General features: G+C 46.2%; 2 protein-coding genes and 1 long non-coding RNA gene across 25 annotated transcripts in view; 2 read left to right on the plus strand and 1 right to left on the minus strand.

Moving 5' to 3' along the window:
* Nucleotides 1-218: 218 nt before the first annotated feature.
* On the minus strand, nt 219-8159 carry LOC142093531 (uncharacterized). 8 transcript variants are annotated; one of them, XR_012677452.1, is made up of 4 exons: nt 7704-8159; nt 6597-7395; nt 537-840; nt 219-427 (listed from the first exon to the last, which is right to left on the minus strand). It is a non-coding gene; the product is annotated as an uncharacterized LOC142093531 (long non-coding RNA). The 8 variants fall into 8 exon arrangements; XR_012677450.1 differs by having other exon boundaries at nt 7622-8159; XR_012677449.1 differs by having other exon boundaries at nt 6597-8142.
* Nucleotides 8160-8264: 105 nt separating this feature from the next.
* ENTPD4 (ectonucleoside triphosphate diphosphohydrolase 4) lies at nt 8265-21570 on the plus strand. Of its 4 annotated transcripts, none has more exons than XR_012677444.1 (16): nt 8265-8373; nt 9509-9626; nt 9881-10078; nt 10529-10734; nt 11264-11414; nt 11501-11604; nt 12222-12281; nt 12536-12690; nt 14281-14447; nt 14680-15004; nt 15730-15815; nt 16035-16196; nt 16481-17161; nt 17664-17747; nt 18800-18915; nt 21485-21570. XR_012677444.1 is itself a non-coding variant. In XM_075174764.1 (13 exons), exons 2-13 carry the CDS (start codon nt 9619-9621, stop codon nt 16707-16709), a joined length of 1851 nt encoding a protein of 616 aa, XP_075030865.1. In that variant the 5' UTR covers nt 8265-8373; nt 9509-9618; the 3' UTR covers nt 16710-17577. The 4 variants fall into 4 exon arrangements, 2 of the variants coding, with proteins under 2 accessions (XP_075030865.1, XP_075030867.1); XR_012677445.1 differs by having other exon boundaries at nt 12536-12666; XM_075174764.1 differs by lacking the exons at nt 17664-17747; nt 18800-18915; nt 21485-21570 and having other exon boundaries at nt 16481-17577.
* LOXL2 (lysyl oxidase like 2) overlaps nt 21510-24351 on the plus strand; it is a 62945-nt gene continuing 60103 nt past the window's right edge. For 8 of the 13 annotated variants that reach the window (XM_075174745.1, XM_075174744.1, XM_075174752.1 and 5 more), the window contains exon 1: nt 21587-21677. The gene's annotated coding sequence lies outside the window, so the exon portion shown is untranslated. Of the gene's footprint in view, nt 21678-24351 lie in introns of all 13 variants that reach the window. The other 5 variants (XM_075174750.1, XM_075174747.1, XM_075174748.1 and 2 more) reach the window with 4 other exon arrangements.

A 24351-nucleotide genomic window follows, 5' to 3' on the forward strand; every position in this document is an offset into this window, starting at 1 on the left:
AAGATGGGATCCACAGCATCCACCGTCCCTCGCCGCAGCTCCCGCTCCACCACAGAGCTGTTAATCCTGGCCTGTCTGCAGGAGGAACGAGCTCACCCCATGGTCCTGCGCCCCCAAACGCTCCTCTTCCCCTGTATTTTGTATGATCTCTTTGTTCCACCATGAAACCAGCCCAAACCAATTAAATTTGACACTCTCAAAGAGATGGAGGCAAAGTCTTTGTGGCCCAGGGCTCCGGGAACAGCACCGACTTTATTTCATTCCTCCTTGAAGGATTATTTGGAATTCGACCTTGCTGGGAAGGTGGCATTGTGTAGCGTGTACTGAAATCAAGGTTAACCGTTTGCATGAAGCACCATGATAATGCAAAGCAATTTATTGCTGCTTGAGCCTTGGGAAGCAAGTAAGAAAACCATCCTCCGAGGGCCTAAAAAGCAAAAAAATAAAGTGCTTGGTTTTCCCATTAACCGTGAAATGAATACACACGAGGCGAGAAAAGCCTGCTCTGTTCTCATCCTTTCCTCCTGTCTGGGTACCTGGAGAGGGGCTGCAGCGGAGCTGCACTGTGCTGTCCTCCTCCCTCCTGCCCCGTGTTTGTGCTGGGAAGCCTCTGTTCTCCGTGGGAACACGGTGCCGCTGGAAAAAAAAACAATAATAATAACAGCATCACGCGCGTGAGTCACTCCTCATTGATTCTGGGTACCTGGCAGCGTTTTCTGCACCCAGAGCAGCGTTTGTACGGGGGGTGGGAGAGCCGGAGGTGAGACCTGGCCACCATCCTGCTGTGTCCAAGCCATCACACTGTCCCATGAGACCAGGTGTCATCAACTGTCCCGAAACCTGTAGAAAGCAGAGACTATAAAAAGTCCTTCAACAACATGCCATTTAACACAGCAATTGCTAAATCTCTCCTTCCTTTCCCCCCCAGCTTGCCCCTGGCAGAAGCCACTGGATTATTATGGCTTTGTTTCCTCCAAAAGAGACTAAACCAAATATATGTTGCTGACAGATGGTTTGACACTGTTTTCTCAAGCTCAAGTGACATTTTGGAGCTCGAGCGCCATGTGCCTACATGAAATTCCAGCAGACAGCGCTCCCCGATGATCACCCGCGTCTGCAAGACGTAAATCAAATGGGCACGAGAACTTCCTTTCTGTAAGGCGGCCTTATTCAAGGAAATGTCTGAATTAAAACTTGAAGAGGAACGCTTTTCACTATTGCTCCACATCGTTTATCTAGGTTTTCTACTCCATAAACAACAGTCAACAGCAGCTAATCTTCCAATGCTTTTGGCAGGGCAGAGGAGGGTGGGGAAATTACAGTGTCACTTACTTTAATGAGCCCTTTCCCCTGCCGTCTTAGGTCTTGCTCCCTGATAAGAAATAGTATGAATCAGCCTGAAATACGGTGCGGTTTCCAGGTAGGACAGGTTATATTTTAACCCGGAGGAGCACTGGCATGAGGAATCTTTTCTGCTCCTGCTCCATGCCCCGTGCCAGGGGCCACCCTGGGGCGCAAGGAGCTGCTGCAGCCAGAGATGCCAAAGCAGGGATGCATGGACCGAGGATTTTCCCCATGTTCATGAAGAAGGGACAAAATTATTCATCATTTGTGGAGGGAAAGTGGGGCAGGGAGTCTGGTCTGGCTTGTGGTTTTGTCATGCCACACGTCCCACCGGCAGGAAAAGGAACGGCCTGTGTCTCTTGGATGGTTTCCTGCCATCCCTGCCTGGCCTGGCAAGTAAGAGTCATCCCTCGCTGGTCGTCAACAAAGTGAACTCAACTCGATTTACAAAACCTTCCTTTGAAACAAGTCGGGCTTGTGCAATGATTCCCTCGCTGCCTCCCACGGCACAACCACTCCCGCTGCACCCCATCCCGGTGCCGGAGCCCCCCTGGGTTCCCATGTCCCTCAGGTGCTCCACGAGCCCCAAACTCCATCACGGCAGAGAAGCAGCAAAGGGCAAAGCTATCCGCGCCGTTAAAAGCCCGGTTTGGCTGCAGGCTGCGCAGAGCACGCTCATTTATCCACCGACAAGTCGATGCGAAATACACGGCCGCAATCTGCACGCGCATTGCATCACTGCGAGCAGCGAAGTACAACGATGAATCAGACCCACGGATCTGAGTTCTCGCTGGTATGTGACCTTCTTTATGGGGCCTCGGCGCCGTAGGACAGCTTTTAAACAGCAGAAATACAACACGCCGCCAGAAACATAACGAGAAATGAGAAACCACCTGCAAAATGAAGTGAAATGCTCCCGGCTTTCCTAGGTCCCTGCCCAGGGAAGGTGCCCGCAGCCCCCAGGCCATCTGCCTGGCCCTCTGCGGCTGATTAGCAGGACCTGGTTTTGCTTATCGCGGCCCCTCGCCGGGCAGGAGGTGCAGGCCACCACGGCTGCACCCACGCCGATAAGGCAGGAGTGTCCTGCTGGGAGGCGGACACCTTCTGGGAACCACAGAAATTACGGCTTATCTACAAGATCCAGTGGGATATATATATATGTTTTATTTTTTTTCGCTTTCCAAATCTACAAGTTCTCTAACAGCTGAGCAACACCTTGCTTTAGGGTGGGTTTTATCCTTTTCTCGACCCGCCGCCACCATCACGGGGCTGCCGGCAGCAGTGGGGAGCCCTGGGTGCTGAACTGGGGGTGAGGAAGGGGAACGTTACTTTACCTCCGGCAGCGCGATGCCACAGAGCAGCAAATTACAGGACATTTTTTTTTAATGTAGGTGTTCAGCAGCAGGTAATTGTATGTTTAATTGTGGAAAGGAAAAGTTTATGGCACGGTGTAAAGCGTTCACTTTAGAAGAGGGATCAGAGCAAACGTATGTCGTTAAGGGCATATGTTTGCAATCTTATTTGCAGTACAACTAGCCTGAACTTTATGTCCCCGCAGCCTGGGGTTTTTTTTGCTAGCTTGAGGATGCTTACGCTGGAGGAAGGACGGTTTTCATGCGGGAATTGCCAGCGCTCGGTGAGCAGCACACCCCAGGACGCCCATTCCCCATCCCGCACGGCGCGGCTGCGCCTTCCCGGCACACCGGCACTTGGCCACCGCCAGCCCCGCCAGCCCCATCCCTCCTTAGAAATGCTCAAAGCCTCAAAATAAATTTTAAACACTCCTTAGATGAAAAGCAGCGTCAGCCTCGGAAGATGCCCTGGAAAAGAGTCTCTCTGACACCAGCCTGGGTTTTCCTGCCCAGCCGGGCGCGTTTTGCGATGCTCCTGGGAAGAGGCGGCCGCGGGGAAATATCGGCTGCTAGGAAACCTGATGCGTTCCAGTTATTTTTTTATCTCTCTATTAGCAAACGCCATAAAAATGAGCAAACAGTATTGTTTTGTCTTCGGGGTGGATTGACCCACTTATTTGAACATCAGCATAAGGCATCCCCTGGTTTTAAGCCCTCGCTGAGCACACCGAGATGCCAGCAGGTAGATTAGTACTGGAAAATCAAGAACATTAATCCCTGCTCCGGTACAAACTCAGAGCATCTCTTTTTGCCTCGATTCACTCCAGATTACCAAGGTATTCCTTTCATAGCCGGTGTGTGCATAACAGGTTTATAGGTAACAGATGAACCGCAGTGATGTCAGTGAGGGGCCATGAAAATGAATGCAAAGAAAAGTAGAGAGCATTGAGCCCTAATGATGCTGCGGGGTTATTCCTATGCCAAAACAGCCCAAATCTGAAAACTCAGCACTGCAGCTCCACCGAAGCCATGCAGACAGATCCAGCGCCCATTAACATTTATGCAACCTCAGAGGTAAGGGAGGTGTGGATGCGAGGAATTTGGCCTGTGGGTTTTATTTCAGCGCTCACATAATCTGACCTAATTTTACCATTACCTAGCTCAATGGATTAATGGAACAGGGAGAGGCAATACCCGATGTGTATAATTAAGCCTGGCTTTTTGTACTACTTCCTGGACTGAATTTTTTCATCAACTTGCCTTTCTGGTTTGAAGCCCTGGGGAAACAATGGGGAAGGCGCAGCACATGCTGGTGGTGCTTTTGGGATTGACTGGTGCCACTGGGCAGCTGAAAGGATCCCACGGGGTTTGCTGGGTTTGGGTACGGCTCTTCTTTTTTTTTTTTTTTTGGCCTTGTTTCTAGCACTTAGCAAAACTAGATCCAGAAAGGGGGGAGAAAATCCTGGCTTGTCATTCACGGGATGTTTAAAGCTGGGGATGATCTTGCTCTGCCACCGATTCCTCACACGGCCTTGGTCAAGTCGTTTAATTTTGATGGGCTTCACCACCTCTCTGGGCAGGGGTTTGTGTAATTAAAAGACGGTGAGCAAAAAAGACGAGGGCTCTGCAAATGGGGCCGTGGCAGCCTTCTGCTGCAGTGCAAGCAAATCAAAAAATCAGCATTATTCGCCCCAGAGCGAGCGCAGCCAGCACGGCTGGGGAGGTCGGGCTGCAGGGCTGCCTCTCCGGCTTTGTAATGGGAAGTTTTAACAAATAAACACAAAAATGCAAGAAGAAAAGTCCAGCTGGGAGACACGGCTCAGCCCTGCCTCCTCCTCCACATCCCCCTTCACACCCCCACCGGCCAAAAAAACCTGGGGTGCTCCACCTTGATCAGCAACGACAGCCCCAGCTCCTCCCGTATCTGCTCGCCCCGGTGCACGCTGCCGGCTGATATTCGGGAGGGTGCGGCGGGTGGGCGACGTGCTCCCCCAAGATAGGGGCCGGGCACCCTGCACACACCGTGCTCGGGCTGTCGGGGACGACCTGTGCGTGTCCTAGAGGTGGTTTCGCCTTTGGAAATGGGTGATGCCCAAATGCCCCGCTCCCGGCGAGCTCTGGGGTGCTGCTCTGGGTCTCCATCAAGCTGCTTTCTCCAGGCACCAATTCCGAGGGAGCCTCAGGATTTTAGCAGCGTGGCTTTATCCCAGATTTCCTCCGAGTTGCATTCGGGGAACAAAGCAGGATTTGATGCTTGGAGGAAACCTTCCTCCCATGCAAAATGCTGGGAGCTCTCCTCGGCGGAGCATCCAAGCCAGAGTCCAGGCTCACTTCACCGGCACGAGCGACAGCCGGTGGGGAAGGTTCTGCTCCCACTGGTGATGCAGTTAACGGTGGAATGAAATACATTCACAAACAACTAATATTTTCTCTGTCGCTGCAAAGAGCATGCATCTGGAAATAATTAGCATGCACAAAAACAACTTGCACATTCCTCCTAGGCCTCCATTTTGTGCCGCCTGCAGACTTTGGCAACGACGGTTTTATCGGCAGCTCTCAATTTCTGCATATTTTTCAATATTTCTAACACCCAGACCGGCCCAGGCCAACCCCTGGCCAAAGCTTGCCGGTGACGCAGAAACCACGCTCAGCCCAAGCAAACCACCCCCCAGCGCAGCTTTTTTTGTTTGCATGGTTTCATGGCAGCGCTGGCTTTTTTTTTCTTTTCTGTTTTTTTTTTTTTCCCCCTCCACAAAGCCCTCGCCGCCGCTGACATGCTCCTACTTGTGCCTTTGTCTCTGTAGATGACGGCAGCATCGGGAACCGGCTGCCCTGCAGCCATTTCCCCCAGCTTCACCAGTTGCAGCAACTGCTTTTGGGTGGAATTAAGCTTGGAAAGGGACCGAGGGGCTGCCCGGAGCAGCTGGGTTTTTAGTTGCGTGGCCAGTGGGAGCCTGTGCAATGCCAGGATGGGTCCCACCAGCCGGCTGAATGTCCATGCCCTGAAGGGACACGTGCTCCTCACCCCGTGGGACAACAGGCTCAGCACCTTTGCTGGGCTGAACCCCGCTGGCAGAGGTTTGCTCCCTCCTCCAAGCTGACACCAGCTCCGGCGGCTGCCCCAGGGCTCCGCGTTTCTCTTGCAAAGCAAGAGCAGGTCTAAGAGCTCCTTCTCCCTGGAGGTCTTGTCATTAGCTCGGCATAATTTGCCATCGCAAAGCACCCGCTTTCTTGCCCAGGGCCGCATCCAGCCGTGCTGCGGATGGGTTGCACACCCAGCACAGCTTTCCCTGCAAGTTCAATACTGTCTGCTCCGCTTTGGTCCAAACTAACGAGGGATCTATACCCACGAACAGGAGTTGCAATGCTTAAATCCTAAAGAAGCCCAATGTCTTGGCTGTCTCGGAGAGCCACACACCCAGAGCACGGCTGCAGTCCGCCCTGCAGCCCCCGGCAAAGCCCTCTCCCCTGCCCTGCCTGGGCAACCTGCCCTTGCTCCGCGGGGCACCGTGCGTTGCTTTGGCTTCGTCAATATGTTTCTGCATTGCTTCTATGACAAGTTCATTAAAGGACTTTTAACTATGGTGAAAAAACACACTGGAGACACGTGACTTCGTTCTCAGCGCATGGCAAAGTAGCTGCGGTGAGCCCCGGCGGTGAGCCCTGGCTCCACCCTGGTTATCCGGCGGTAAAACCTGGTGTGCAAAACCCCGCGTGCAAAATCCAGTGTGCAAATCCCAGCGTGCAAATCCCAGCGTGCAAAATCTAGTGCACAAATCCCAGCATGCAAAACCCAGCATGCAAAACCCAGTGTGCAAATCCCAGCATGCAAAACCCAGCATGCAAAACCCAGTGTGCAAATCCCAGCGTGCAAAACTCAGCACGCAAAACCTGACATACAGAATCTGGTGTGTAAAACCTGGCATGCAAAAGCCGTCATGCAAAATCCAGCACATAAAACCCAGATGCGAAACCCAGCGCGTGGGCTCGGCGGGTCTCCCTGGGGACAGCTGGGTGCACTGGTGGCTCTGCGCCGAGTGGGGAAGCAAAAGCCACAGCGTTTTTGAGAAGCACCGACAGCGGCTCGAGAGGCAAAGATGAAAGTTTCTTTTGTGAGCAGAGAAAGAGGAAGAGGAAACGCGGCAGAAAATGAACTCGTGAAAACCCGCCGCCTTCCACGTTCCCCTCCAGCTGGAGAAGTCCTGCAGAAGATCCCGCTCAGAGCAACGCGGCTCCTCGGTCACATCTGCTTTTCATAAGGGGACCAGGCAGACGATCCCGGCTCTGCTTCTTCACCCCGGGCCAGATTTGGTTTCTCTGTTCCCAATGTGACCGTAGCTTTCAAAAGCCGGGACTATCTTTGGATGCTCCCGTGACCTGCATGGCAGAGGCTCGATGCTCCTTCGCTTAAGGGCTTTGCAGTGTCCAAAGGCAAAGCCTTAATGGGGTGTTTCAGGCTGGGACACCCAAAATACAGCATTGCACCAGAGGCGTGCGATGGACGGACAGACGGACGAACAGCAGGTACCCAGCGTGCATTAAGAAAATGACAGCGGCCATCAGGCTGGGGCTTCAGTTTTGTCCCATTTCCCTCCTGCTGGACTCCCAGGGATGAAGGCGAAGTCTCTAAGGCAACAATTTGTGATGGCGGAAGGAACGAGAAGCGGAGAAGCCGGAGCAGCCCGGCAGGTCCTTCTCTCTGCAAACGAATAGGGACCGCAGGGGACCGATTTTTGCCCTTACAAAATTACCCAGCATATCGCTTACCCCCCCTCCCCCTGAAAAAGCAGCATTTAACCCACGAGAGCTTTATGCAACACCCTCCAGACCTGTGCCTGGACATGCATTAATCGCCCAGCGTGTGGTTTTGCTCACGCAGCCACACTCCATTTCCCCGCGGCAGCGGGGACGAGGCTGAAGCTCACCCCGGGAACCGCGGGGAGAGGTGAGGCCCCAGCAAAGCTCCCCAGCCTTTCCGCGAGGTTATTCCTGTTATTAATACATTACAGTTGCCAGGATAAACTTTTTCTTTCCAGCTCTCCGAAGGGATCCTGGAGCTGCGTGGGCACAAGCTGTGCTGCCGCTCAGTGGCAACGCGCAGGAGGGTTCCTTGCTTTGCCGGCAGATTTTCAGCCCCTTCGAGGCAGGGAGAGGCTTTTTGCTTGTTTTTTTAATCAGATTCATGTATTTATTACTTATACCATAAATATTTATATGTTTATTACAGGTGCTACAATACCATTGTATATTTATAATATATAAACAAATATTTATGTTTGTATATTTATATGTATAAATGTCTATTTAGATGTTTTTATACTGTTTGTATATTCATATTTGCCTGTTTATACCAGCAATGTCACCTATTTGCCCCCAAGCCTGGGCACTACAGCTGCGCTGTAAATGAACATTAACCCCCGCCACCTCCCTGGCCACGCCCCCCGCCGTGGTCACGCCCCCTTCACGTCTGGTCACGCCTTTCACCTGCAACCACGCCTCCTCTCACCTGTGGCCACGCCTCCCCCCGCGTGGTCACGCCCCCGGGGGAATCCCTTCCCAACCCACCACAACGAGCCTCGGCGCCACGTGTGTGCGTGTGTGCGTCACGTCCGGCGGCGGGACCCGGAAGTGGCGCGGTGTCCGGTTGCTATGCGGCGGACCGGCGGCGGGCCGGGGGGTGAGTGCGGCGTTGGCTGCCCGGCCCCCCGGCTGAGAGAGTGGGGCAACGGGCGGCAGCGGGCAAGGTCCCTCCGGGGCGGCCCTGCGCGGGGGGAGCGCCTCTGGCCTCCCGGGAGGGGCCGGGGGTGCCGCTGCGTTTCTGGGGAGCGGGGTGGGGGGTGAGACCGGGCCGGGCCGTGCGGCCTGCCCGCTGCTGGGGCCGTGAGGAAGGGGTCGGCGTCCCCCGCAACCCGCCGGGGCCTGTCCCCCTGCCCGTTCCCCCCGTTGCCTCCGCCCGGTGCGGCTTTGTGGGCGGCTGCGGTTTGGCAGCCGCGCAGGAACTTCGTGGCACCTCGGGCAGGTGCTTTGGTAAGGGTGGGGCGTGTGTGGAAGGGCTGCGAGACCAGCTGGGGGGGTGGAAAAAGAGTGACGGCCCTGACCTGTGCTGAGGTGTCGGCATTTGCGTGTGTTTGGGTTTTTTTTTAAAATGTTGCTGGTGTTTTATTATGTCTGGAGTCTTTACGTTCTGGGGCCTGGCTTTGCAGGTGGTAGCAGAGCTGAAGAGACTCTGTTTGTAAAGACCTTGTGTAGCAGGTGCGCTGCTGCCTGTGCCTAACCTTCCTCTGCTCCCGGCGCAGAGCAGTGCACAGCTGTGCTCCAAGCAGGCTCAGCGAGAGCGGGTTGCCCGGGTCTGCGTCCAGTCAGGCTTTGAATGTCTCTGAGGATGGAGACTGCACAGCGGGGTGGGGTTTTTTTTTATGTTCAGGTGGAATTTCCTGTATTACGGTTTGTGCCTGTTGCCTCTTGTCCCGTCACTGGGCACCACTGAGAAAAGAGTCTGCTTCCTTCTTTACTTTCTCCAGTCAGATATTTATGTGCATTCATGAGAGCTGTCTCCTCTCCATGTAAAACAGGCCCAGCTTACTCCGCCCCTCATCATGTGAGAGATGCTTCCGTACCTTCATCGTCTTTGTGGTCCTACACTGAACTTGCTCTGTGTATTTTTTGTCCTGGGGAGCCCCAAACTGGACCCAGCACTCCAGATGTATCCTCACCAGTGCTGCGTAGAGGGGGAGGATCACCTCCCTCGCCCTGCTGGCAGTGCTTTTCATAATGCTGTCTAGAAGATCATCTATGTTTTCTTTTTAATTCAGGAACAGAAGAGCAATGGTTTTGAGAATGATTGATGCCTCTTGTCAGTCTGAGGTGACCGGCTGATGTTTGAACACCAGCTGGTCTTTCTGTCTGCTGGTCATATCCCAAAATGGGGAGGTAAGAATCCCAATGGAACTGTCAAATTAAATTGTGAAGTCTTTTGAGTGAAGGACAGGGAACCTAATAATGAATTCAAAGGTGGGAATATTGGCTTGACTACAGTCAAGCCAGAGCATGAGCAAAGCAAAGCTAGGGTAAAGTAAAAAGTTTTATGAAGAATCTGTTTGTCCTTAGCTTGTTTCAGAATGCATTGTGTTTCTTTTTGGTAATAAAGCCCATTTTTAAAGCAGATTATCCTCTTTGAATTTTAGGATCAGCATCTCATGTTTGCTTCCTGCTTCTTGGCACTTCAGCATCTCTCCGGTGGGATGTCCACGTATTCTCAACACCACTTTGCGACAGATTGTTGTGATAGGAATACTTGCTGCTGCTGTCTCTTTGCTTTACTACTCTCTGGTAGTCATCCGCAATAAGTATGGGCGTGCATACAGGGACAAAAGATTCCACAGGTGAGAGTTGAAAAGACTTTTGTGGAAAGAAATTAAATGTAGTTTTGGTGTGAAAGAGAAAATACTGACAATTTGTGTCTGTAAAAGACATGAATGGGGGGGAAAAGTATGAGTAAAACTTCCTGCTTTTTTATGAAGCTTTCCTTATCTAAGCTGATTTTCATTGATCAATAATTCAGCTTTCTAATACCTTATTTCATGTATCTGTAGCAGCTCAGTAAAACTATAAGTGCGTTTTGTAATAAATTATTTTGGAAATTACTTTTGGTATTTATTCTGGGTATTTGATTCTTATGGGTGGCACTTCACTTTTCTTTTTCAGCAACAGTACAGTAGTGCAAACTGTATGATTCCTACGATGGAAACTGTTGTCCTGTTTTGAATCTGATGTTGAGAAAAGCTTCCATATGGAACTTAATTGCCACGTAGTAATGCCTAGTTTTCTTCTAGATATCTTGCCCGAGTAACTGACACTGAAGCTACAGATACAAACAACCCCAATCTGAACTATGGAATCGTTGTGGACTGTGGCAGTAGCGGCTCTAGGATTTTCGTGTATTGTTGGCCAAGGCACAACGGTAATCCGCATGATCTGTTGGACATCAAACAGATGAGGGACAAAAACAGGAAACCAGTGGTTATGAAAATTAAACCAGGTACTGGAAAGAAATTAATTTTAGATGCAATTTTCTAGAGACTTGCCTATCCTAACCTTGCTTTTTCAAACCCCCTATTTAAAGTGTCTGGGTAAAGGACACTTGCAAGTTGTCATATGGCACTCCTCCAGATTTCTTTGGGTTTGGTTTGCAGAGAGCTTTGTTCAGCTTTAAAGCTTGAAACATGACACTGACGGGCAGGAGGGAGAGGTTTCTCTGTAGGCTAAGACAGTTGCCGGTTCAGTTGTCAGTTAACTTGGTTCTGTTTATTTAGTGAATAAAAAATTGGCTTTCTGTAAAGCTATTTGAACCAATTATGTAAATAGGTAATATACCTAATACAGGTTTTTATTTAATGTTTGGAGGATGATTAAGTGTTAGCTTCATTCTTATTTTCTTATTTCTGTAATTGATTTCCTGGGTTTGGCTTTGGGTTGTTCGTTTCTCTGCTGTGTGTTGGGTATTTCCTGGAAAATGTTGATAACCAAAGCATGAGTTGCTTCACTTTCATATTTATCTGTTTCACTAGGCATTTCGGAGTTCGCCAGCTCTCCTGAAAAGGTCAGTGATTATATTTCTCCACTTCTGAGCTTTGCTGCTGAACATGTGCCACGTGCAAAACACAAAGAGACTCCTCTTTATATTCTGTGTACTGCAGGAATGAGGATTCTGCCAGAAAGGTTATTGGCTGTCTTATTTTTAGCATTTAGAATAGCGATCCTGGTGTGTCTGACTATTTTTAACTGTTCAAAATGTAATTTTGCAGCCAGCAGAAGGCAATACTTGAAGATCTGCTCACTGATATTCCTGTGCATTTTGATTTTCTGTTTTCGGACTCGCATGCAGAGGTTATTTCAGGGAAACAGGAAGGTAGGTTAATGTTGGAAAAATTATCTTTGAAACATTTGTCATTTTCACGGTACAACTTGGATAACTTTTTTGTTGCTTTTTAAAATTCTGGTTCGGTTCAGAGACCTCAGTAGCAACATATGGAGTGTGGAGATGATCATCTGCTGTGATCTTCTAGCTTGTCTAAATGTTTTCTAATTAGCAGTGAAAATAACTTATCTGTGTTTAGCAGGAGTTTTAGTCCATTTTCTCTGGCTTTGGGGAGGGAGGGGTAAGGATAAGGCACAATATTCTTGATGGAAGAAACTTGGCAGGGAAAAATGATTTCTAAAGGAGCGATATTTTGATGTGATTAGCTCACTAGAAGCTTAAAATAATTTTAAAAGCTAACGTGTTTACTTTTTCTGAAATTTACACATCAGACTGTTTTTAATACATTGAATTAGGATTTTTATCGTAGCCTTGACTTGGGAGAGAAGGAATAGAATAATTTGTCACGAATGTTTAACTTCTAAGTGTTTTGTGTAATGAAATATGAGCAGTGATGTATCTTAATAACTCATATGCAAAAAATCCCTCTTTGTTTTTAAGATGATATGTACCAGATATTCCTGAAATATGTTTTCTTATGCATGTAGGAGTATATGCATGGATTGGCATCAACTTTGTTCTTGGAAGATTTGAACATACGGATGATGGTAAGTGTCTTAACTGTGAATTGCATTTTAGGAAGGACTTCAGGTACATTCCTGTGCTTTTACTGTTGATGGTGTATTTTTAGATAGAGATATTAGTGAATAGTGCATGTGCAGATGCTGATGTTGGTTTAATTTGGATGTGAAATTTCAATGATCAGCGTTGCTACAAAAGATAAGTTAACTAGAAGTAGTGTAGTGCCGCCTTAGGCCCACCCTAGTTGTATTTCTCAATGCCTTTTCATTGTTTTATCCAGAGGATGAAGCGATTGTGGAGGTGCATGTCCCAGGCAGTGAAAACAAAGAGGCCATCTTTCGTAAGAGGACAGTGGGTATTCTTGACATGGGCGGAGTGTCGACTCAGATAGCATACGAAGTCCCTAAAACTGTAAGCTTTGCCTCTTCACAGCAGGTTATTATCTGTGCAACTTTCTTCTTTTCCTTTTGGTTTATTTTAATGCATATTTGTTGTTTTGTTTTCTTTGTTTTGAGTCCTGTTAATGTGTCCCATTACATCACATTCCAAAACCAAGGCAAGAGAAGATGGCACATACCAGTCCTTCATCAGCTAAGCAATTCATTTGTATTTTGTTCATTCGAACGTTTATTTCAATTAATATAATTTGCCACTAATTTTTAAGTTTAAGTGGACATGTGGACATGCATTCTTTGTGTGTATGCATGTATGTATGTACAATTTTTAAATCTGTTATACTCAAGAGACTTATTCTGGAATTTAGAAACCAGAAGTTGTGTGGTGGTGATTCTTCTTATATAAGAAACTATGTGAGATACGGCTTTTTCCTTTAAGTTGGGTTGGTAGAAACTGAATTAACAGGACATGGGGGTAGCAGTACAGTTTGTTTAAATATCACCTACGTCCTCAGCACAGTTCATCTGTTGTAGGAAGCAAATTTCTTTGTTACAAGTCTTAAATGGAATATAAATCGCTCTAACTTCAATCCACTAAGTTCTAGAGTAATTCTTAAATTTTTGAAGTTGGATAACTTCCCATTAACTTCATTGAGAAATAATCTAAAGTAAGAATAGCATAAAAGCCCTACGTTTTGACTCTCAATGCACTGTTATAATGATGTATATATTTATTTTTTTAAATCTTCCTGTGAAATGATGGATTTTCATTATTACAGGTTTTAATAACTACATTGCCTTTCAGACAGATGGTGTAACAAATAGTTTGGGCTGTTAAACAAAAGTATGGGCGTTTAGATTCAGAGCAGATTGCCCCAGTCAAATATGAATTGGAAATAGGAAGAGTTGCAGACAATTGGTGTGACGACTGTTGTATGGCTCTATCTGAATATAAGCCGATATAAAATAGATATTCTGGTCATGGAACCTGTCCAGGTTCCCAGACAGAGAATGACAAGAGTCAAACAACTGACTGTGACGCTTACAGTCCTACTGCTGTTTTTCATTTGCAACGTCAGTTGGAAGCCGTGCAATGTTATGCCACATTTCTGAGCATGTTCTATATGAAGTGCTTCTGCTACACAGCACTTCAATATCTGAAAAGCGACTGCGAGTGACTGATGGTATGGTATGTGAGGAGAGCGGAGTGACTGACAGGTCTGAAAAGCTTGAGAACTCCACATTGGAAAATGAAGAACAGCTCTGCTGGGCAGACCATAAATCTACCTAGCCTAGCAATCTGTAGTATGAGGACTCGGTCAGAAACGGTAGCATTGAGATTAGTTGCCACAGCACAAACTTCTTCATAGGAAAAGATACTTTAGCATCCATAGTAGCAGTTCCTGGCCTTTACAGTTCCTTGAGTATCAGTAGTGATAATGCAGTTCTCTGCTATCAATATGCTTTGCTCTTCCTATAAAGTAGAAGGTAACATGGACCTGTGAAAGCAAAATAGATGAGTAAGGAGTGAAGTTTAAAGATGTAAAGGGCATCCAGTTGTCCAAAGAACTCATCTTTAGGTCCTGGTTCATATTGTTTATACCTAATCTTGGTGCTTGTGTTCCTACAGGAGGAAGTAGCCAAAAACTTACTTGCAGAATTCAACTTGGGCTGTGATGCTCATCAAACTGAGCATGTGTATAGAGTCTACGTTGCAACGTTCCTTGGCTTTGGAGGAAATGCAGCACGCCAGAGATATGAAGACAGTCTATTTACCAGTACAGTGCTTAAAAACAGGTAGCTGACTGCAGTTGCTTGGGGATATGAGTTTTGTGCATCACTAGGCTCAGTAACCCCTTAGCTTGAATATATTTAGTAAAATATCCTGACGTAAAACTTAATTTCTGCAGCGTGCCGCCTGCAATGCTGAAGTTTCTTTAAATGAGGATGCTTTGTTTTGATGCTGTTGTATTTCAGAGCTTGATGTTTCTGAATATGCAGTTGTTACTGTGCTTGCTCCTTTATACAGACTGCTGGGCAAACAGACTGGCGTGACTTCTGATTCACCCTACCTAGATCCTTGCCTGCCCCTGGATGCTCAGGATGAGATCCAGCAGAACGGACAGATAATGTATTTACGGGGAACAGGAGATTTTAATCTGTGTCGTGAAATTATTCAACCGTTCATGAATAAGACAAATGAAACGCAGACATCTCTTAATGGTGTCTATCAGCCTGCTGTGCACTTTCAGAACAGTGAATTCTATGGTTTCTCAGAGTTCTACTACTGCACCGAGGACGTGTTACGCATGGGAGGAGATTACAATGCTGCTAAATTTACTAAAGCCGCAAAGGTAAAGTGTTCTTGAGCTAGACGACTTCTAATTTAAAACAACTACTTTGCAGAAGCATTTTTTAATGAAAGTCTTGCAACAAAACTCTTCCTTTAAAGATCCCAAACCTTTTTACCCTGCAACTATCACAGGGCATCTCTTTTCCTCGTTGGGTTTTCTTTTAGAATACTTGTTTTAAGTAAAATTGACTCTAGAGGGAGCGGGACTCATGGTAGTCAGGTTCCAGTGGAACTATTGATAATGGGGAAATCCGTGCTGCTTCCACCTCTTGCTTCTTTTTAGGAATGTCTTAGTTCTTGTTAGAAAAAGAATTCCTTTTCTTCTTGCTTTATACATTTTGTACCAATTTCTCTGGTGTTGCTCCTAACAGGGATCAATCTGTTGGGGACAGTTTGAAGTAAGGCTACAATATAAAGTAGAGGAATATGACCTGCTTTGTGAATGCCCTAAAAATAGCTTGTCTATTTTTCATCTCCAAGTACATGACTAAAGAGTTTAAGTGCTCCTGAATACTAATTTAACCACAAATGTGAAGTATGGATCAAAATGTTACAGAAAATACAATGAGATTTGTGGTCTGACTTATTAGCAGTGCAAGGGAAGCCATTATTTTTGAGTTTTCTAGCTTTGGTATTTACAGAGCATCATATGTGGTGATTTTTTTTTTCTTCTCAAGGCAGAAGCAATGTTGAAGTCTGTCTTTTTTTTTTTTTTTTTCCTTGAAGGATTATTGTGCCACTAAGTGGTCTGTCCTACGGGAACGTTTTGACCGTGGTCTTTATGCATCACATGCTGATCTCCACAGATTGAAGTAAGTATTTGTGTTTGTACAGCGAATTCATTCATGCAGAGTTGCCAGGGAGAGGTCATGTCCAAGTGATCCATTAAATGAAATCATGGGAAGTGTGAATATAACCTTAAATATTGCATCAGCCATAAAAAAGTACTGATAATTATGTGTCTAAATGTGCTCCCCAGTCCTCTGGGACTCTGTAACTGCTGGCCTGACTTTATGCCACTCTTTCTGTAGGTACCAGTGTTTTAAGTCTGCCTGGATGTATGAAGTATTTCACAGTGGCTTCTCTTTTCCTGTGAGTTACAGCAATTTGAAAACAGCTCTGCAGGTTTATGATAAAGAGGTGCAATGGACCTTGGGAGCCATTCTTTACCGCACACGGTTTTTACCTTTAAGGTACCAGTTGTTTTCTCAAATGTCTGGAAAGGGTGTTTGGGTGAAAGATATGGGGGTTTTATGAAGGGAAGAAGAATGGTGATAGCAAAGCAGCTGACAGGTAGGGGGAGACAAGATGTTGCTTCTAGTGCATCATATATAACCTCTACATATTTCAGGTAGCTCAGGTAATGCTTTATAAAGACTATTCTACTAAAACGGGCTCTGTTTCCTGTGGTAAGATAGCTTAGGGGCAAACTTTTTGATTTGCAGCTTATGGCTGTTATCCCTTTGATTCTTTTCAGAGACATCCAGCAAGAAAACTTCCGTGGAAGTCACTCCCACTGGAGGAGCTTCTCCTTTGTTTACAATCACTATTTGTTTTTTGTCTGTTTTCTGATTGTGCTGCTCTCCATCCTGCTTTACCTGCTAAGGCTCAGACGGATCCACAGGCGAATGTTGCGTAACAGCTCGTCTACTTCCCTATGGATTGAGGAAGGCCTCCCACCACAGAAGATCGCAGGACCCTTATGAGATGCTGTGATGGAGAGCTTTTATTGGACTTGTTACTCAAAAAGCCATTTTTGCCTCAGGGTTCCTCCTTTATGTCCCTTTAAACCATTGAAGAAGCAGATTGCCTAGAGTGTGTAATACAGCTAGGCTTTGGAAACATAGGAAAATGGGGTCAACTTGGCTTAGTCTCATTAGACAATATCTGCCAAAAATTACTTATTTTTTTTAATATTGCACTTTTGTGTGTAATGGGACGAGCAAAGACTTGTCAGTAAATGAGCAGCAGCAGCTTAAGCTATGTATGGTAAGAGAATGAGTGTGAGTTCTCATCCTTTAGGTGAGTGTGAAATCGTGTTAGCTAGGATGAATGAGGACTGTTCGTATTTTCTTTTCCAGATTCCAGGATTGATATCGTTTGAATTCTCAATTCTGAGTCTCCTCAGTCAAAAGGAAGTGCAGGGTTTTCAAAAGCAGTAAGAAAACCTTTTAGGACAGCTTAATCTGATGTTATATTCTGGGATAAGTACTGTGATGGAGAAGAAAAATCTATTGCACCCAATGCTGTGCTTCCACAAAACTGCTTAAATCAGTTTTGTTTATTTGTGACAGTTTCCCCTTTTGTCTTGGAAGCTATATCCTCATAGTGGCAAAAGTCACTAGTTTTTAATCCTTTATTTCTGTTTCATAATCATTCAGAGATCTCCCTGAAACTCCAGTAAGGTGAAGAGAACTGGAATATGCCTAGGCTCTTGTTTCTGCTAGAGTAGACATGCACAGTGTCTCTTTTTTGTTTTTGAGTACTCTGATTTGTTAATTTATATTTTATTTAAAACTGTTAATTTTACTTGAAGGTAAATTTGTCCATGATTAAAAGTGGGATTTATATGAACTTTTGGTGTATGGATATTTTATTGCACAGTATCACTTCTGTTCTCACTGTTTGTATCCAACTGGCAAAACTTTCTTCTCTTCTAGTTGGTGTGAATATGCTGGAAAACTGGATGCTGTTTTCAGTATTGGAGAACTAGACATGTCGATACCATTTTTGTCATACTTAAGGTGCAGTTTATTCATCTAAAAATCTAGATACTTTGAATTGTTTTATTGTCTCCTTTCGATATGCTTGCCTTTGACTGTATAGAGAATTTAGGCTTGATCTGCTGAACTGCAGCTAAATTTAGGTGCTAAACTTCCTGCTCCTTCCATCCAGTGTCTGGTAGATGGCTGTGTTGCAGTTGCAAGAATTAACTGGATGCGTGGAGGAATTTTGAAACGGCAACAAAATCTTTAACTGAATGTTCAGAAATAACAAATAGTGTCTCCCTTTTTATAAAGGATTTTTTTGTACCTGACAAATCTGAGCACTTCGCCAGCTGAGCGTCTGTTTTGCATTTTGCTATTTTTTGAGCACCATCTGAGTGAATGCTTAGATAACACACCTCTCACTTCTGATGTCTGGAACTGTGGAACAAACTTGTTGCACTCGTAGGCTGATAAGAATTATCAGAAAACTGACACTGCCAATTGTTACAGAGCCTGTGCTTCCTGTTTCTGAGATGCCTAGAACTGAGTACAGAGCCCCTAATTGCATGCTTAGATAGAGCAGCCCCCTTTGGACAAGGGCTGATGTTAGTGGTGAAGTGGAGAGGAAGTATCAGTGTGTGACTTGGCAAAATCCAGGCAGATGCCAAGCATCTCTTAGCAGAAGAGATAGTGTCTCAAATGCAGCAAGCAAAAAAAAAAAAAAAAGCCAATAAAAAAACCTAGGAAAATCATAAAAACATGAAAAACTTGAAAGAAGAATGTTTCAGACCTAAAATAAAATTTCCTTTTAGATGCTGTGGCATTTTCTTTTTAGTGACGTTCTTGACACTTAAGAGAACAAAAAAAAAAAAGGGAAAATCATCTTAATGTGTAACTTTAAAATTGATTCGTTAATAGAATCAGAAGCTCATTTTTATTAAATAATGGACAGTCATGTAAAAAATCTATTCTGGCCTTAACTAAGGTGGTATAAACATTTTTGAAAGGAAAAATAATTGTCTGAAGTTATGTAATATGTCATGGTTGAACCAAGTGCAGGATTTCGATACTGCTTTCTTATCTTGTAGGGTGGACAAACTATGGCTGTGCACAATGGAGTATGTGTTTTATGGCCCCCAGAGCTTAAGAAGATTGTGATAGAACAAGCTGCAGCTAGCAAGCTTGGTGAATACAGTAGGGACAGGTACAGCATTGGGATAATGGAGACAGATTGGTCTTGGGCTTACATAAAGCATCCTGTGCCTGCTTTGGGGTTTCCACACTCGTTTTTGAAAGCACTGCACTGGAGAATGAAGATAGGAAGCAGGAGTGTTTGGAATGTGAGGAAAGATAAGATGGTGAATGGTGGTGAGAAAGCGATCAGGAAAATGGGGCATGAATGGGCAGGAAGCTTTCGACGTACCAGTGACTGCTCTGCAGTGTACAGTGTCTCTGTTTTTTCCTTTGACTTTTTTTCTCCTTCAGGATTCTACAGTATTGTCCTCCTTTTTCTAGTGATTTGGTTCAGGAAGGGCTGAACAAAGATGACCCAATACACAATTTCCTCCTGTAATGGTAAAAAGATACTGCCAGCAGAGATTGGTTGTGGGAGCAACTAGTGTTCATTAAAAATCTAAGCAGTGCATGGAAAACCAGATTCAAACAAGCGTAAGGACTAGAAGCTTAAACAAGCTTTCTTCGTTCATGCAAGATATATAAAACACTGCACTCTGTATTTTCCCCCTCATTCAGCTATTGGGTGGTAAACTGCTTGATAAGGTGAGCAGGTGTCAAGGTGCTTCAGAGGGAGGTGGGGGTGAACACTATCTTCAAAACTAAAACCAGCTGGGTCTTACCTGCTTGGGGACTTGCTTTCCTAAATTCTTTAAGAAATCTCATTAGATGCTCAGCTGCCCTCCCTGTGCATGAGAAGGGTCAATTTGTCATGGTAATGCCACTCACTGAGCCTCACTTTCACAGGTTGGTGTGGGTTTTTTTCTTCCAAAAAACTGTTTCCTGCAGTTGCTTCTTGGATTTGTATTTTTTTTGTGCAGATTTTCTGCTGCATTATGTCTTTATTGTTGTAATGCTAACTGAAAGATTTGAGGGGAATGGGCTGAGTTTCTTTAAACCCTGACTCTCAGCCGCTCCATCCATGACCAATATGTCGCACACCCTGGTAGGAGTACAGTGAGCTTCAGGGAGTTGAACGCACTGTGCAAAAATAGCACTGGGATCCTATTTACTTCCAGCAAGCTGGGAGTTAAGCCCCTTGATCTCACACAGGTATAGGGGGCACAGCGAGAGGCAGCTGAATTAATTAAGTGTCCTAAAGGTGCACAGGAGAAAGCCATCACACTCATTAGAAGCAAGAGCCTATAGAGGCTGGGAGAACATAGGGCCAGGGAAGAAGAGATGGTGCTGTGCTCTTGCCTGGTGCTCTTTGGCAACATTTCTGCTTATCTGAGGTATTCTAGCTTCAAAGTGAAGTTTTTTGGTTCTGTTGGAGAAGGGGTGGGATTGTGTTTTCATTGCTGTGGGACCACGGGGAAGGTGCAGTAAAAGTGTGGCGGGATGCTCTGGAGGGAAACAAAGTGTGCAGAGTGGTTTGCAGTGAGGAACTGAAGTGGAAAACAAGGCTAAAACTAACTGGGGCTTTTGGATTGATTTAGCAGCAGTCCTGGGGTGGATTGCTGTTGCTTGGAGAAAAGTGAGTTTGTTGAGAGGAATTTCAGAAGATTCTTAGGCTGTGGATCTAAAAAGGTTGATTGTTCTTGGTCTGTACCTTTGGAAAGAGTAGAGTGCTAATGACTTCGAGCCTCTGGCTTTTGCTTCTTTCAGGAGGGGGTTTTAATGCTGTAACTGGGATGTGCTTGGGTTTGGGGTATGGAAGAGACTAGGGTTTTGTCCTGGGGAAGTGTATCTTACAAGAAAGGACATTAAAAACCAGCTTTGAGTACCAGCCTGACCATCAGGGCAGTGTAGGGCAACAAAAATGGTGCTGAGCATGTCGGCCTGATTATATACATATGTACAGGTTTGTAGTGTGCTTAGAGAGTGTGTCTGTGCGAGGGAGCCACTGGAGCACCCTGCAGATGACCCTGCTCCCATAGCCTCGCTGCTGGTGTGTCTGTGAGGCCAGTGGGATGGCCTGTGGGGTAGGATTGGGGCTGGGGAACAGTCAGCTCCTCATGGGCACCTCTTCTGGGGTGCTCCAAGTGCTGCTGATTAATGGGTAACGAGTCTTTGGCAGTCCAGTGCCTGGGGGGAGCTTGAGCCCTGCACCATCCTTCTGTGTAACGCAGCAGAATATCTCAGCACATGGACTGTGTGAGGCCCTTCCTGCTTTGTGTGAGTTCATTGCATGTTGATGTTTGCTATATTGAGGTTGACAGATGCGCGGGTGCCTTTAATTGCTTTAAGAGCTTAAAGCCCACAAGGCATGGGGAGGAGGCACAGATTTTCAAAAGCAATCAGCTAAGTGCCAAACCTAAATGCCTGGATTTACAAGACTGCTGTGCTTTTTGGTGCTTGAACTACTCTGTGGCAAGCATTTGCAAGTTCAGCTCTTAGCTTCTTTGAAAATCTGGCTGTAATGTCCCAATAATTAGAATTGCAGTGTGTGTGTGGTGGTTTTTTGTTTTGTTGTTTTTTTTTTTTTTTTCTCCCTCCCCTCCATAGAGGTTTGCAGGATGGGGTGGGGGCTCTGAAAGAGGAGGAAGAAGTTTGTGACATCTCCTGAGGAGGAGACTAAACCCATATTATTCTTGCAGCTCTTTTTGCATCTGCAGATGAAGGGGGGAAAAAAAAAAAAGGAAGCCTTTCCATCCCACCCCTGGACAAGCCTGCTCCAAAGGGACTACACTAAGCAACAACACCAGAGGAAACATGACTCCTTTAAGAGACTTAGCAATACCTGTTTTCACTCAGTGCCTGCTCCTGGGCTCGGATTCCCAAGTCACAATGGTAATGTTTATCTGTTTGTGTCTGTTTCTGCATTAACATGCTTTATTTTCTTTCTTCTGCTTCTCCTATTCACCTTGTCCTTTCTCCAGGTCCATTAAGGGCAGGTAAGGCATGCAGAAGAGCACAGAGGGGAGGCAAGGGCACTGCTCTTTGACCTATCCCAGTGACCTGGAATGGACAGGTGAATGATACTGAAGCTTTTGGCTTCATGGCCTCTTAAATGTATCACTCTTCGTTTTGTTCTTGTGTTTTTGTGTGTGGAAAATGTCCAAAGCAAATAAGGCCAAACGCGGCCCCTAATGGAAGAAGTGGTTGGGAGACAAAAGTATACCCATGAGAAAGGTAGGGTGTGATGGAGAAGGTGGGGAAGGGAGGAAGCACGTGGCTCCTCCAGGAACACCAGCCCTACGGAGGTAGCCCTGTAGCTTGTGGAAACAAAAGGGTTTTCTGTCTCTGCAGCACTTAGCGAAGGGGACAGTCAATAGTAGTGATTTGATGGCATGCCTGATCGGGGGCACCTTGTTCTTTCTTGTGCCATTGTTACTACTAAATAACGCATGAAGCTTATTGAAAGCCGAAATGAGCCTCGTGAGGACTTGCTGTGTCCCTCTCCCTGGGCACCAGCCTCTGTGTGTGTAGTGTTCAGGGGACCTGGTCCTGACAGTTGTTTTTCAGGTCACCCTCCCTTTGTTTAAAGAACGGGAGGATGACAGTGACTTTCTTGCCTGCCTTGTGCTTGAAGGTCTTTGGATTGGTAGTAGGTGCTGGGAAATTGCTTGGGACTGGGTTAGCGGTGTCTTCCTAGATGATGAGTGGTTTGTTTTGCTGGAGATACTTTTTAGAGCCCTGATCTTCAAAAGGGAGTGCTCAGCACACTTGTACCAGGCAACATACAAATGTGCTGAACACACCAATGTAATGTCCAGGTTTTCCTGAACTCCAAATACTTTCCAGGGCCCTGGAAGTTACTACTTCTGCATTCCCTACTACAAATAATGTGGGCAGGATTTGAACCTGCAGATTGCAGATGTTTTCTGTTCCTAAGTCTCATGTGTATGGCGCTTTACCAGCATTTCTCTTCTGCTGCTGACTCCAGTGGTGACTTGCAAACAAGATTCCAACAGTGCCAGTTTTTTTCCCCATTAGGTGGGCTCTCTAGGTTGCCATGGCCAAATTTTGGCAGGCAGTAATAAATAGTAGAAGGCAGTAATCTCAGGTAACTCTTAAGGCATCACCTGCCATGAAAGCTGAGGGTCCTTAGCTCCTAGCTGATCACATAGACATGAAGGGTGTTAATGAAATGGTGGGATCAGACACAAAGGTGTGTAAAGCATTTCCTGCATAGCTGTTCCCTTCTGCATCCCATGTTCTGGCCTTGCAGTGAGCTCTCTTGCAAATTCAGCAAGTGGAGTCTCTGTCCTTGAACTAATTGTTCAAGTTTCTGCATAAGAGCAGAAGCGCTAGCAGAGACTGTCCTTGTTAGGACATGTTCTTTGGCCTGTCGCAGTGAATCAGCACAAAAGACGTTAAAACAGATGTTTCCATAACGCCTTTTAAGGATGCGGAGGGATTTGCTGCATTTGCCTGGGAGTAATGGAGACCAGTACGCTGTGCTCTTGAGCATCCTCCCCCTTTTACAACCAAACGGCCTTATTTTGTTCAGTTCCTCCCCTCTTCTCCCTTCTTCCTGGACGTAGCTTTCCAATGACAGCAAAATCAATCCTGACAAACCGGTGGGAGGCCAGTTCTGTCTGCTTACTGCTTTTCAGGGTCAGAAGTCCATTCTCTGGCTCTTGACCCCTGGACACAAGGTCTGTGCTTGCAGAGGCCCTGCTGTTAGGAGGGGGACTCTTGCCATCTAGTGGGAGGGGATGGTAAGCCTCCAGGACCTCTGCCATCCCTCAGGATAAGAAGACAAAATGCAACCCTCCTTCCCGCACTTCTAGCGCGTGACTGATTGCACTGCAGATGTGGGATTAGCTCACACTGCTTTCCCACAGTGTTGTCACTGCCTCCAATTGGTGAAGTTGGATTTCTCAAACCCTTCCTTTCTAGAAATCTCACTCTTTTCACGTTTTTTTGGGGAAAACCTTGTTTACACCCTTCTATATTCTTCTCCTGGATGGCTGAGTTGCACAGAAGGAATCTGTCAGGAACCCGTGTGTATGGGGAAGGATGTTGGTGTGTGCTGGTCAGATACTGTATGCCACCTGTGTTTTGTCAGGAGACTGCTTGGGGGAAGTTGCCTTTCAACAGTTGACTCCTTGAATCAGTGCTCAAAGACAGCTAGGATCTCTGAGTAATTGCTCTTACAGATAGACAATGAAAAGTACTTGCAAAGTGCCTTCCAAGTCTTAGCCTAGAAAAACCAGAAGCTCACATTCCAGTTGGGAGATTTCAGTACTAACTGGCCTCCCCCCACCCCTTTCTTGAAAGGCTAAGGAGAGAAATACAAGAAAGATGTATGTGCTTTCTCTGCATATGTGCTGCTCTGTTGTTCAAATCGCCTGAGACTGAGAAGGAACAGCTGCTGTCCCGTACAAGAACAGACATCATCTCTGAGCCCGTGCCTGCTACAGAAATGTATCTGCCGCGAGTATTTCACGGGCCTTCAGGTTTTCACCCACCTTGCTGTATGAGCCTTTCATTTGCTCAGAAATAGGTGTAGTTAATG

The sequence above is a fragment of the Calonectris borealis genome, chromosome 27 (assembly GCF_964195595.1).
Source record: "Calonectris borealis chromosome 27, bCalBor7.hap1.2, whole genome shotgun sequence".
NCBI classification, from domain to species: Eukaryota; Metazoa; Chordata; class Aves; order Procellariiformes; family Procellariidae; genus Calonectris; species Calonectris borealis.

Excerpts from the sequence above, each read along its gene's own strand:
- ENTPD4 (XM_075174764.1), top strand. Across the intron at positions 10,079-10,528 it reads AGGGACAAAAGATTCCACAG|ATATCTTGCCCGAGTAACTG; the intron begins GTGAGAGTTGAA and ends GTTTTCTTCTAG. Across the intron at positions 12,282-12,535 it reads ATTTGAACATACGGATGATG|AGGATGAAGCGATTGTGGAG; the intron begins GTAAGTGTCTTA and ends TGTTTTATCCAG.